The 15,556-nt window shown below is 35.4% G+C and overlaps 1 protein-coding gene across 4 annotated transcripts in view; it reads right to left on the reverse strand.

Annotated features, from left to right (window-relative positions):
* RAVER2 (ribonucleoprotein, PTB binding 2) overlaps positions 1 to 15,556 on the reverse strand; it is a 115,057-nt gene that overhangs the window by 81,496 nt on the left and 18,005 nt on the right. For all 4 annotated transcript variants that reach the window (XM_081225220.1, XM_081225221.1, XM_081225219.1 and 1 more), the window contains exon 2: positions 13,067 to 13,133. In XM_081225220.1, the coding sequence (XP_081081346.1) occupies positions 13,067 to 13,133 (67 nt within the window). The remainder of the gene's footprint in view (positions 1 to 13,066; positions 13,134 to 15,556) is intronic.

Genomic DNA, 15,556 nt, shown 5'->3' on the forward strand with positions numbered 1-15,556 from the left:
AACCCGTATCCCCTGCATCGGCAGGCGGACTCTCAACCACTGCGCCACCAGGGAGGCCCTTCACACTCATTTTTAAAGGATATTTTTGGTGGGTAAATAATTCTGTGGGATTTTTTGAGGTATAAATGACATTACGTTATATTAGTTTCAGGTGTACAATAAACCAATATTTGTATATACTGTGAAATAATCACCGCCATAATTCTAGTTAACATCCATCACCATACATAGTTACAAAACTTTTTGGGGTGGGGGTGTGGATAAGAACTTTTAAGATCTACTTTCTTCACAACTTTCAAATATGCACTATAGTATTATTAACTATAGCAACCACGCTGGGAACTTCCCTGATGGTCCAATAGATAAGACTGTGCTCCCAATGCAGGGGGACCGGGTTTGATCCCTGGTCAGGGAACTAGATCCTGCAATGCATGCCACAACTAAGAGCCCGCATGCCGCAACTAAAGATCCCGCATGCGGCAATGAAGATCCCGTGTGCCGTAACTAAGACCTGGTACGGTCAAATCAAACAAACAAACAAACTATAGTAACCATGCTATACATTACATCCCATGAATTATTTTATATGGAAATTTATACCTTATGACTCCCTTCACCCATTTCGCCAACCCCATCCCTAGCCTCTGGCAACCACCAATTGTTCTCTGTATCTATGAGCTCATGGGGTTTTTTTGGTGTTTTTAGATTTCACCTATAAGTGAGGTCCTACAGTATTTGTCTTTCTCTGACTTATTTCACTTAGCATAATGCTCTCAAGGCCCATTCATTTTGTCACAAATGGCAAGATTTCATTCTTTTTTAAGGCTAAAGAATATTCCATTGTCTATATACACCACATCTTCCTTATCCATTCATCCAGCAGCAATCACTTATGTTGTTTCCATGTCTTGACTATGGTAAATAATACTGCAATGAGCATGGGGGTGCATATATCTTTTTGAGTTACTGTTTTCGTTTTCTTCAGGTTAACAGCCCAAAGTGGAATTGCTGGACAAATGGTAGTTCCATTTTAATTTTCTGAGGGATCTCCATACTGTTTGCCAGTAGTTGCACCAATTTCCATTCCCACTAACAATGCACAAGAGTTTCCTTTTCTCCACATCCTCTCCAGCACTAAGTTCTTGTTGTCTTGATAATAGCTATTCTAACAGGTATGAGGTGATATACAATTGTGGTTTGATTTGCATTTCCCTGATGATTAGTGACACTGAACACCTCTCCATGTATCTGTTGGCCATCTATATGCCTAATCTGGAAAAATGTCTATTCAGATCCTCTGCCAGGTTTTTAATCAGACTGTTTGTTCTTTTTTTTTTTTTTTTTTTTTTTTTTTTTTGCTGTACGCGGGCCTCTCACTGCTGTGGCCTCTCCCGTTGCGGAGAACAGGCTCCGGACACACAGGCTCCGTGGCCATGGCTCGCGGGCCCAGCCGCTCCGCGGCATGTGGGATCTTCCGGGATAGGGGCACGAACCCGTGTCCCCTGCATCGGCAGGCGGACTCTCAACCACTGCGCCACCAGGGAAGCCCTGTTTGTTCTTTTGCTATTGAGTTGTATGAGTTCTTTATATATTATGGATATTAGCCCCTTATCAGATATATGATTTGCAAATATTTTCTCCTATTAAGTAGGTTGCCTTTTCATTTTAATGGTTTTCTCTGCTGTGCAGAAGCTTTTTAGTTTGATGTAGTCCCACCTGTATATTTTTACTTTTGTCGCCTTTGCTTTAGTGTCAAATCCAAAAAATCATCACCAAGACTGATAGGAAGAAGCTTACTACCTATGTTTTCTTCTAGGAGTTTTATGATTTCAGGTCCTATATTCAAGTCTTTAATCCATTCTGGGTTTATTTTTGTATATGGTGTAAGACAGTGGTCCAATTTCATTCCTTTGCCTGTGGCTGTCCAGTTTTCCCAACACCATTATTGAAGAGACTATCCTTTTCCCATTGTATATTCTTGGCTCCTTTGTCCTAAATTAATTGACCATATATGTGGGGGGTTATTTCTGGGCTCTCTATTCTTTTCCATTGATCTATGTGTCTGTTTTCATGCCAATACCATACTGATTACTATAGCTTTATATTACAGTCTGAAATCAGGGAGTGTGATGCCCCCAGTTTTGTTCTTCTTGAGATCTCAAGACTGCTTGGGTTATTCAGGGTATTTTGTGGTTTCATACAAATTTAAGGATTATTCTATTTCTGTGAAAAATGCCAATGGAATGCTTGATGGGATTGCACTGAATCTGTAGATTGCTTTCAGTAGTGTGGACATTTTAACAATATTAATTCTTCCAACCCATGACCATGGAATACCTTCCATTTGTCTTCAATTCCTTTCATTAATGTCTTAATAATTTTATGGTGATCTTTTTTTTCTTTCAGCAAAGAAAGAAAAGGTGTTGCCCCATGGTCTTCTCATTTGCATTGTTTCCAATAAACATGCATCATCATTATCTTTTTCCATCTAAATAATATGCCCTTTTTGGGGGGGGCGCTGTTTTTAAGATTTTCTCTTTATTACTAATTGCAAACAATTTGATTACAAATGTACCTTACTGTAGTTTTTTTCGTGTTTTTGTGCTTGAGGTTGGTTAAACTTTGGGGATCTCTGGGTTTAGAGTTTTCATCAAATTTGGAAAAAATTCAGCCATTAATTCTTTAAATATTTTTACTGTACTACTTGCTCTCTCTTACAGAGACTCCATTACTCCACCATTAGGACTCTTGAAGTTGGCCCAAAGTTGACTGATACTCTGTTCATGTTTTATAGTCTTTTTTTCCTCTGCTTCATTTTGGTTGTTTCCATGTATTCACATTCACTAATCTGTTCCTCTACAATGTCTACTCTGCTAGTTAATCCCATCCACCCACCCCATTTTTCATCCTGGACATTGTAGTTTTCACCTCTAAAAGTGTGAGTTAAGTATATTTTAATATCTTCCATCCTCTATTTAATATGTTCAATTTTTACTAAAAATTCTTGTACATATGAAACACAGTTATAAAAACTGTTTTAATGTCCATTTTCATTAATTCATCTGCTTCAATTCCAGGTCAGTTTTGATTGACTGGTTTTTCTCCTCATTATGGGTTGTATTTTCCTGCTTCTTTGCCATATCTGGTAATTTTTAATTGGATACCAGACATTGTAAATTTTTACCTTGCTGAGTACTGGATTTTTTTGTATTCATATAAATATCCTTGAGTTTTGTTCTAGGTTGTGGTCATCAGGAACGAGCTCGATCCTTTCTGGTCTTGTTTTTAAATTTTTAGCATCGTTAATCTAGAGTCAATTTACTCCACTCGAGACAAAACACTTCTGAATACTCCTTCTAATCAACCACCAATTATGCTGCCTATCATCCTCACTGGTAGGAGTAGCACCATTCCCAGCTGTAAAGCCTTCGTCAATATTTATAACATTGAAGTTGTACATAACCTACAAACTCAGTAATTCACTTGTGGAGAAACAGTTGCAATGTATATTAGAAGACAAGTAAAAGCATATTCATTGCAGCATTATTTAAAATGCTGGAAAAGTTAAAGCTTCCTATATGCCTATCGGTAATGAATACATTTATCAATGGTAATAAACTGACAGGACAGAATGATATGTAGTAGTTTAAATCAATGAATTAGAGCTATAAGTATCAATGTGGAAAGATCCAAAAAACAAAAGAGGTTAAAAAAAAAGCAAGTTGCTAAATGAAAAATACAGTAGAATGCCATTTACATTTAGATTTTAAAAACACCAAGTACAACTCTGTTAACTTTACATATAGTAAAATTTCAGGCATTAGATGGGATGCCTTGGCAAGAAACAGCTCCACAATTTCAATGGCTTAACAAAAGGGTTTTTTTTTCTTGTTGCTTTTCATGCTGCATATCCCATGCTGAAACGAAGGAAGGAAGGAGGGAAGGAAGGAAGGAAGGAGGGAAGGAAGGAAGGAAGGAGGCTTTGCTCATTATAGTCACTCTGGGACTATGTTTAAAGAGGTTCTATAACTTTCCTCAATCACTTTAGCAAGTGGAGGGGTGAGCAGTGAATCACATGCTAGCTCTGAAATCTTCCACCTGGAGGGGATACATGCCATTTCCACTGCACTTCATTAATCAAAAAGCAAATCACATGTCCACTGGTAACTTCAAAGAGGCACAAGAAAGCACTATCTTACCTCTTGACCAGAAGAAAAAGAAAAAGAATCTGTGAACAGCTCTAATGATTACCACAATTAATCATTAGAGGAAGGGAGGGAATGGAATCAGAGAGGGGTAGGAACTTGATTTCATCTTTAACTATAATGTCTTTTTTACAATTTTTTTATAAGTCAGAAAAAATAAATGCAGAATTCCTGACCATACTATCAGAGGTATTCATTCAGTAGTACTACATTAGGGCTCTAGCATGTATATAATATTTTTAAAGACAAAAAAATACTTTAAAAGAACTTTTTTAATTGAAGTATAATTGACAAATAACATTATATTAGTTTCAAGTGTACAACATAATGATTTTTTTTTTATTGGCCAAGCCACGTGACATGTGGGATCTTAGTTCCCTGAACAGGTATTGAACCCACACCCCCTGCAGTGGAAGCACGGAGTCTTAACCACTGGACTGCCAGGGAAGTCTCCCATAATGATTTGACATTTTTATATATTGTGAAATGGTCACCACAGTAATTCTAGTTAACATCTGTCACCATACATAGTTAAAACTTCTTTTCTTGGGATGAGAACTTTCAAGATCTACTCTCTCAGCAACTTTCAAATATGCAACACAGTATTATTAACTGTGACAAAGAGTCACCATCCTTATATATTACATCCCCAGTACTTCTTTTATAATTGGAAGTTTGTACTTTTTGACTTCCTTCACCCATTTCATCCACCCCTTACAAAAAACATTTTAAAAGCATAAAGTACTTTAATAAAACATTTGCTAATTTGGGAGTCGGGGTATATATATAATGGTTGTATCATCCTCCATACATTTTCTTATTTTTTTATCATCTCAAAGAGATGTTTTTAAACATTTACATATCATATGTACACAAAGAAAATAATCAAGTTTAGGCTTTTAATCTCACAGATATAAAACTAATGTGCAGAAAAATTAAATGATTTTCCCAATTTGGATAACTAAAGGTCAAATCAAATAATTTACTAAGTCCAGTAATATATTATTAAAACTGAAGGATACTTAACATATAAAAAACACTCATTAAAATGTTACAACATACAACATTAGAACATTCATTGTAAAAATTCATAAAGCTGTAGTATTATATTATTTATTTATATTTTAAAAAACCAATGCAAATTCATTTTTTTGCCTAATTGTTTATTGAGGTATAGTTGATTTACAATATTATATTAGTTTCAGGTGTACATCATAGTGATTCAAATGTTTATAGATTATAAACAGGTCTATCCATGTGTTGCAAAAGGCAAAATTTCATTCTTTTTTTATGGCTGAGTGGTATTCCGTTGTACATAGTACCACTTCTTCTTTATCCATTCATCTGTTGATGGACACTTAGGTTGCTTCTATATCTTGGCTATTGGAAATAGCTGCTATGAACATTGGGGTGTGCATGTATCTTTTTGAATTAGTGTTTTCACTTTCTTTAGATATTTACTCGGGAGTTGAGTTGCTGATCATATGGTAGTTCTATTTTTAGTTTTATGAGGAACCTCCATACTATTTTCCATAGTTGCTGCACCAATTTACATTCTTATCAATAGCCCAAGAGTCCCTTTCTCCACATTCTTGACAACATTTTTTATTTGTACTCTTTTTGATAATAGTCATACTGACAAGTGTGAGGTAATATTTCATTGTGGGTTTGATTTGTAGTTCTCTGATGATTAGTGATGTTGAGCATCTTTTCACGGGGCCTGATGGCCACCTGCATGTCTCCCTTGTAAAAATGTCTACTCAGGTCTTATGCCCATTTTAGTTGGGTTGTTCAGTTTTTTGACATTGAGCTCTATGAGTTGTTCATACATTTTGAATATTAATCACTTATCAGTCATATCCTTTGCAAATATTTTCTCCCATTCAAGAGGTTGTCTTTTCATTTTGTCAGTGGTTTCCTCCTCTATGCAAAAGCTTTTAAGTTTAATTAGGTCCCATTTGTTTATTTTTGCTTTTGTTTCCTTTGCTTTAGGAGGGATATCCAAAAAAATATTGCTACAATTTATGTCAAAGAGTGTTCTGCCTATGTTTTCTTCTAGGATTTTATGGTTTGCTGTCTTACATTTAGGTCTTTAATCCATTTTGAGTTTAGTTTTGTGTATGTATGAGAAAATGCTCTAATTTCATTCTTTTACAAGAGCTGTCCATTTTTCTCAGCATCGTTTCTTGAACAGACTGTCTTTCCCCCATTGCATACTCTTGCCTCCTTTGTCTTGGATTAATTGATCATAAATGTCTGGGCTTACTTCTGGGCTTTCTATTCTGTTCCACTGATTGATGTGTCTGTTTTTGTGCCAGTACCATACTGTTTTGATTACTGTAGCTTTGTAGTATAGTCTGAAGTCAGAGAGTCTGATACCTCCAGATCTGTTCTTCTTTCTCAAGATTGCTTTGGCTGTTTGGGGTCTTTTGAGTTTTCATACAAATTTTAGAATTATTTGTTCTACTTCGGTGACTAATCCTATTGGTACTTTGATATGATGGCATTAGATACGTAGATTGCCTTGGGTAGTATGGTCATTTTAGCAATATTACTTCTTCCAATTCATGAACACTGTATTATCTTTCCATCTATTTGCGTCATCTTCAATTTCTTTCATCAGTTTCTTAGAGTTTTCTGAGTACAGAGTAAATCTCCTTAGATTTATTCCTAGGTTTGTTTTGTTTGTTTTTGGTTTTTTTTGATGTTATGGTAAATGGACCATTTTCTTAATTTGATAGTTCATTGTTAGTATATAGAAATGCAACATATTTCAGCATATTAATGTTGTATTTTGCAACTGTACTGAATTCATTGATGAATTTTTGGTGGCATCTTTAGAATTTTCTATGTGTACTGTGTGTCACCTGCAAACAGTGACAGTTTTACTTCTCCCTTTCCAATTTGGATTTATTTCTTTTTATTGTATGACTGCTGTGGCTAGGACATTCAGTGCTATGTTGGATAAAAGTGGCGAGAGTGGGCATCCTTGTCTTGGTCCTGTTCTTACAGGAAATGCTTTCAGCTTTTCACCATCGAGTATGATGTTATGGGCTTATCATATGGGCTTATCATATGGCCTTTATTATTTTGAGGTTTGTTCCCTCTCTCCCTACTCTGTCCCTACTTTGTTGAGAGTTTTAATCATAAATCGATGTTGAATTTTGTCAAAAGCTTTTTCTGCATATATGAGATGGTCATGATTTTTATTCTTCAATTTGTTAATATGGTTTATCATATTGATTGATTTGCAGATACTGAACTATCCTTGCATCCCTGGGATAAGCCCTGCTTGATCATGGTGTATGATCCTTTCAATATACTGTTGATTTCAGTTTGCCAATATTTTGTTGAGGATTTTTGCATCTATGTTCATCAGTGATATTGTCCTGTACTTTTCTTTTTTTGTGGTGTGTTTGGTTTTGTTATCAGGGTGATGCTGGCCTTGTAGAATGAGTTCAGAAGTATTCCTTCCTGTGCAATTTTTTAGAATAGTTTGAGAGGACAGGTGTTAACTCTTCTCTAAATGTTTAGTAGAATTCACCTGTGAACACATCTGGTGCTGGACTTTTGTTTGCTGCGAGTTTTTTGTTACTGACTCAATTTCAATGCTCTGGTAATTGGTCTGTTCATATTTTCTATTTCTTCCTGGTTCAGCCTTGGGAGACTGTGCATTTCTAGGAATTTGTCCATTTCTTCTAGGTTGTCCATTTTATTGGCATATAGTTGTTCATAGTAATCTCTTATGATCCTTTATTATTTCTGTGGTGTTAGTTGTAACTTCTTTGCCATTTCTGATTTTATTGATCTGGGCCCTCTCGCTTTTTTTTCTTGATGAATCTGGCTAAAGGTTTATCAATTTTGTTTACCTTTTCAAAGAAACAGCTCTTAGTTTCATTGATCATTTCTATTGTTTTCCTAGTCTACTTCATTTATTTCTGTTCTGATCTTTATAATTTCTCTCCTTGTGCTAACTCTAGGCTTTGTTTGTTCTTTTTCTAGTTCATTTAGGTGTAAGCTTAGGTTGTTCAAGAGTTTTCTTTCTCCTTGAAGTAGGCTTGCATCTCAGTAAACTTTCCTTAGAATTGCTTTTGCAGCATCCCATAGATTTGGATCATTGTGTTTTCATTTGTCTTCAGGAGTTTTTTAATTTCTTTTTTTATTTCAATGATACAATGGTTGTTTAGCAGCATTTTGTTTAGCCTCCACATGTGTGTTTAGGTTTTTTTCAATTTTTTTCTTGCAGTTGATTTCTAGTCTCATAGTGTTGTGGTTGGAAAAGATGCTTGATATGATTTCAGTTTTCTTAAATTTACTGAGACTTATTTTTGGCCTAGCATGTGATCTGTCCTGGAGCATGTTCCATGTGCACTTGAAAAGAATGTGTATTTTGCTGTTTGGGGATGGAATGTTCTATATATATATATATATATATATCTATTAAGTCCATTTTGTCTAATGTGTTGTTTAAGACCAGTGTTTCCTTATTGATTTTCTGTCTGGATGATCTGTCCAACAATGTGAGGGGTTAAAGTCCCCTAGTACTATTGTGTTACTGTCAATTTCTCCCTTTATGTCTGTTAATATTCGCTTTATTATTGCTGTATTTTCTTCTTGGATTTATCTCTTGATCATTATGTAATATCCTTCTTTGTCTCTTGTTACAGTCTTTGACTTAAAGTCTACTTTGTCTGATATAAGCATTGCTACTCCAGCTGTTTTTTGATTTCCATTTACATGGAATACCTTTTTCCATTCCCTCACTTTAAGTCTGTGTGTATCTTTAGAACTGAAGTGAGTCTCTTGTAGGCAGCATATGTATAGTTCTTGCTTTTGTATCCATTCACACGTTCTATGTCTTTTGATTGGAGCATTAAGTCCATTTACATTTAAAGTAATTATTTTTTTTACATCTTTATTGGAGTATAATTGCTTAACAATGGTGTGTTAGTTTCTGCTTTATAACAAAGTGAATCAGTTATACATATACATATGTTCCCATATCCCCTCCCTCTAGCATCTCCCTCCCACCCTCCCTATCCCACCCCTCCAGGCGGTCACAAAGCACCAGGCTGATCTCCCTGTGCTATGCAGCTGCTTCCCACTAGCTATCTACCTTACGTTTGGTAGTGTATATATGTCCATGCCTCTCTTTCGCTTTGTCACAGCTTACCCTTCCCCCTCCCCATATCCTCAAGTCCATTCTCTAGTAGGTCTGTGTCTTTATTCCTGTCTTACCCCTAGGTTCTTCATGAAATGTTTTTTCTTCTTAAATTCCATATATACGTGTTAGCATATGGTATTTGTCTTTCTCTTTCTGACTTACTTCACTCTGTATGACTCTAGGTCTATCCACCTCATTACAAATAGCTCAATTTCGTTTCTTTTTATGGCTGAGTAATATTCCATTGTATATATGTGCCACATCTTCTTTATCCATTCATCCGATGATGGACACTTAGGTTGTTTCCATCTGCGGGCTACTGTAAATAGGGCTGCAATGAACATTTTGGTACATGACTCTTTTTGAATTATGGTTTTCTCAGGGTATATGCCCAGTAGTGGGATTGCTGGGTCATATGGTAGTTCTATTTGTAGTTTTTTAAGGAACCTCCGTACTGTTCTCCATAGTGGCTGTACCAATTCACATTCCCACCAGCAGTGCAAGAGTGTTCCCTTTTTTCCATACCCTCTCCAGCATTTATTGTTTCTAGATTTTTTGATGATGGCCATTCTGACTGGTGTGAGATGATATCTCATTGTAGTTTTGATTTGCATTTCTCTAATGAGTAAGGATGTTGAGCATTCTTTCATGTGTTTGTTGGCAGTCTGTATATCTTCTGTGGAGAAGTGTCTATTTAGGTCTTCTGCCCATTTTTGGATTGGGTTGTTGGTTTGTTATTGAGCTACATGAGCTGCTTATAAATTCTGGAGATTAATCCTTTGTCAGTTGCTTCATTGGCAAATATTTTCTCCCATTCTGAGGGTTGTCTTTTGGTCTTGTTTATGGTTTCCTTTGCTGTGCAAAAGCTTTGAAGTTTCATTAGGTCCCATTTGTTTATTTTTGTCTTTATTTCCATTTCTCTAGCAGGTGGGTCAAAAAGAATCTTGCTGTGATTTATGTCATAGTGTTCTGCCTATGTTTTCCTCTCAGAGTTTGACAGTTTCTGGCCTTACATTTAGGTCTTTAATCCAGTTTGAGCTTATTTTTGTGTGTGGTGTTAGGGAATGATCTAATCTCATACTTTTACATGTCCTTGTCCAGTTTTCCCAGCACCACTTATTGAAGAGGCTGTCCTTTCTCCACTGTACATTCCTGCTTCCTTTATCAAAGATAAGGTGACCATATGTGCATGGGTTCATCTCTGGGCTTTCTATCCTGTTCCATTGATCTGTCTTTCTGTTTGTGTGCCAGTACCATACTGTCTTGATTACTGTAGCTTTGTAGTATAGTCTGAAGTCAGGGAGCCTGATTCCTCCAGCTCCATTTCTCGTTCTCAAGATTGCTTTGGCTATTCGGGGTCTTTTGTTTTTCCATACAAATTGTGAAATTTTTTGTTCTAGTTCTGTGAAAAATGCCAGTGGTAGTTTGATAGGGATTGCATTGAATCTGTAGATTGCTTTGGGTAGAGTCATTTTCACAATGTTGAGTCTTCCAATCCAAGAACATGGTATATCTCTCCATCTATTTGTATCATCTTTAATTTCTTTCATCAGTATCTTATAATTTTCTGTATACAGGTCTTTTGTCTCCTTAGGTAGGTTTATTCCTAGATATTTTATTCTTTTTGTTGCAATGGTAAATGGGAGTGTTTTCTTGATTTCACTTTCAGATTTTTCATCATTAGTGTACAGGAACGCCAGGGATTTCTGTGCATTAATTTTGTATCCTGCTACTTTACCAAATTCATTGATTAGCTCTAGTAGTTTTCTGGTAGCATCTTTAGGATTCTCTATGTATAGTATCATGTCATCTGCAAACAATGACAGCTTTACTTCTTCTTTTCCGATTTGGATTCCTTTTATTTCCTTTTCTTCTCTGATGGCTAAAACTTCCAAAACTATGTTGAATAAGAGTCGTGAGAGTGGGCAACCTTGTCTTGTTCCTGATCTTAGTGGAAATGGTTTCAGTTTTTCAACATTGAGGACGATGTTGGTTGTGGGTTTGTCGTATATGGCCTTTATTATGTTGAGGAAAGTTCCCTCTATGCCTACTTTCTGCAGGGTTTTTATCATAAATGGGTGTTGAATTGTGTCGAAAGCTTTCTCTGTGTCTATTGAGATGATCATATGGTTTTTCTCCTTCAATTTGTTAATATGGTGTATCACGTTGATTGATTTGCATATACTGAAGAATCCTTGCATTCCTGGAATAAACCCCACTTGATCATGGTGTATGATCCTTTTAATGTGCTGTTGGATTCTGTTTGCTAGTATTTTGTTGAGGATTTTTGCATCTATGTTCATCAGTGATATTGGCCTGTAGTTTTCTTTCTTTGTGACATCTCTGTCTGGTTTTGGTATCAGGGTGATGGTGGCCTCATAGAATGAATTTGGGAGTGTTCCTCTCCCTGCTATATTTTGGAAGAGTTTGAGAAGTATAGGTGTTAGCTCTTCTCTAAATGTCTGGTAGAATTCGCCTGTGAAGCCATCTGGTTGTGGGCTTTTGGAGCATTTAGTCCATTTACATTTAAAGTAATTATTGATAGGTATGTACTTATTGCCATTTTGTTAATTGTTTGGGGATTGTTTTTGTAGTAACTTTTTTGTTCCTTTCTTCTTTTGTTCTCTTCCCTTGTGATTTGATGATTATCTTTAGTGTTATGTTTAGGTTTCTTTCTCTTTCTTTTGTGTATATCTATTACAGAATTTCGGTTTGTGGTTACCATGAGGTTTTTATGTATAAATCTCTATATTATTATTTTAATTTGCTGTTTTCTTAGTTTCAAATACATTTTAAAAACCCTGCATTTTACTCCCCTCCCCCCCCATTTACTGTTATTGACATCACATTTTACATCTTTTGGTTTTGTGTGTCCCTTAACTACACATTTCAGATATAAATGATTTTACTACTTTTGTCTTTTAACCTTCCTATTAGTTTTGTATGTGGTTGATTTACTATCTGTACTGTATATTTGCCTTTACCAATGAGCTTTCTCCTTTTGCAATTTTCGTATTTTTAGTTGTGCCTTTTCTTTTTTGCTTTATTAAAGAAGTCCCTTTAACATTTCTTGTAAAACTGATTCAGTGGTGCTGAGCTCTTTTAGCTTTTTGTGTGTAAAACTTTCGATCTCTCCATCAAATCTGAATGAAAGCCTTACTGAGTATTCTTGGTTGTAGGTTTTTCACTACTTTAAATATATCATGCCACTCCCTTCTTGCCTTCAGAGTTTCTGCTGAAAAGTCAGCTGAAAGCCTTATGGGGGTTCCCTTCTATGTAACTTGTTGTTTTTCCCTTGCTTTTTATATTCTCTTTAACTTTTGTCATTTTAATTACAAAGTGTCTTGGTGTAGTCCTCTTTGAGTTGATCCTGTTTGGGACTGTGTGCTTCCTGTACCTGGATGTTTGTTTCCTTCCCCAGGTTAGGGAAGGTTTTCAGCTATTGTGTCTTCAAATATGTTCTCTGCCTCTTTCTCTCTTCTCCTTCTGGGACCCCTAAAATGTTAATGTTAGTATGTGTGATGTTGTCTCTGAGAGACACAATAATATTACCTTCAGAAAATAAATTAAGTAACATGTATATAATTTAATGCTTAAGAATTTCAGAGATTAGCTTAAGAATAAAAAGACACTTAGCTTTTTTGCTCTATAACGACAACCTGCAGAATTAAAATTAGAATTAGAACAGAAATCTTACCTGTTCGCTTATTTCTGTCCACATAACAATACTTTAACTCATAGTCTTGTAATAAATCATGAACTTCCTGAAAGAGACAAAACATGAAGTCAATAAACACACGAATACAGTTAGTGGATGATCCAGCTGTAGCAGCCGACCACCATTACCATCACCATCCCCCATGTAAAAAAATCTTCCATGGATCTCCATCACTTATTTAAATTAAAGGCATTCAGGCCCACCAGATATGGCACCAACCTACCTCTGCAAATACATCTCCCAATATATCCCTACACATGCCCATATTCCTGCTCAGATGGACACTCATTCTCTCGTGAGTATACCATGCACAATCCTCATTCTGAATTACTCTGATACCTTGATCTAGCATGGGGCAAACATACCACTACAGCTCCCAAACTTCATCTAGAATCACATGCTTCCTTTGAAATCCCAGCTCAAATGTCCTTCCATGAAGATTTTTCCAATTCTTTTCCACAGAACATCACCTCTCCCACCTCTATGCTAACAATGGTCATACTTTATTTATGCCTCTCTTACACAAATAATATTAAATGTTTCTACTTGTGTCCTACATACTGAGTTTTTAACAAGTTTTACACCTGCAGATGGTAATACCAGCATGTAGGAGAAATAAATATAAATTAAAACCTAATTTAGAGATCCCTGGGTATGAAAACAAGTAATAACCACCAAGGTATGGTATGTAGTCCAATTTATTTCCCCTTGGCTCCCCAACATGTTTAAACTGGCTTTCTTGTTTGTTCAGTTTCTATTACTAATCCAGTCTGAACTTTTAAATTGTGATATCATAACTTCCATCCACCTGGGAAAATACAGTATATTTCCTCTGTATTTCTCCAATCCTTTCTGTTAAACTGACAACACTTGAGTACAAGAACTATATTTTATTTATTTGTGTATTATATATATTGCTTTGAGTATACTAGGCACTCACATAAACATTAAAGTGAATATAATTTATTTTGTCATTGACTTGATATTAAGCCTTGAAAATTTTACTCATAATATACAACTGATGTAGTTATTATTTTTTAAAGAAATTGAACTATCACATAAGTAGACATTTGGACCCCAGATTAGAGAATGGTACAGCCAACCTGTTCTATATTACAAATGAATACACTAAACAGACATAAGTGCTAGGATGTTAAGTTTGCAAACTAAACTAATTAATTCAGTAATATAATAATAATTCTTATTACTGATATTTTTATAGTTAACATTCATTTAGTTTTTACTAGGTACCAGAACACTGAACTTACTCCTTTCATTAAAAAATCAGGAAACCAGAGCACAGCAAATTCAAGTAACTTGCCAAAGCTTACACTCAGTAATTTGCTGAGTATAGATTCACCAATTGTCTTGGTTCCAGGGACAACACTCTTAACCTCTATGCTATACTGTCTTATTTCTTCCAAGATTAACTGAAATAGTATGCTACCACAGTTAGTTATAAAACCAACACCACAATGTCCAAATAAGTGATCATATGGAAATGGAAAATAAATAAGAGAACAGTTACAAGTTGAGAAACACTTTCTCTTTTAATCCAACGTAAGGGAGTGGGGGAGACTGATATAATAGGCAAAGTATAAAAATAATGCTGGGTGAAAAAAAGACAATCATCTTTGATATAAGAAAGATAAGAAAGGTAAAGGTGATAGTTTAGTATTCTTTATCAGTAAGTCAATATTAGAAATGTTTTAAAATATATATACTTAACAATTGTGTAAAATATTGTTTGATGAATTACACAGTAATATGATCAACATACAGATTAGTTTATATATTACTGCTATGGTAATTTTTTGTCTTGTAAGCTTCAATATTTTCTTGAACTTAAACAACAGTATATTGCTCGTTAAGTAAACATAACTCTCTCAGCAGCATAACATATATATTTTGCCAATCAGCTAATTTAATATTATACTTTATATAGAAGGTGACAGTTTTGTTTGAAAGGATCCAGTGTGTGCTTTTAGTTGTACACACTTTAATCTCTCATTTCACTAGTTAACAGCTGTCAAATGCCGGATAAAGAAAACATGATACTGCTCTTCACTTGATCAAGTCTCCGTAAACAATTGACATGTTATATTACTCATTTAGCTAACAGAACCACCTAAGTTTTCAAAGATGCATTTTGCAAGTTGGAAATTTTATTTTTAAAACACCCATATTTCTAATCATAGCTTTCCTATGTATCAGACGTGGAATACAGATTTTGCCAACTGGGAAACTTTACAAAGCTTCCTGCAAAGAAAAAAACAATTATTTTTCTCCATGCCCTGGTTGCCTTGACCCAGGCAAAAGTGGGTCACCCCTCAACTTGAGCCTCGGCAAGTTGGCCAAATTAAAAACTTAAAACCTGAAAGAGAGTCCTAACAACCATTTGCCAAAATTCTACTGTGCTCCACACCACACAAAACCAAAAGGACTAAAATTATGTCTCCCTGTTCTAAT

The sequence above is a fragment of the Mesoplodon bidens genome (assembly GCF_964165515.1).
Source record: "Mesoplodon bidens genome assembly, chromosome: 2".
NCBI lineage: Eukaryota > Metazoa > Chordata > Mammalia > Artiodactyla > Ziphiidae > Mesoplodon > Mesoplodon bidens.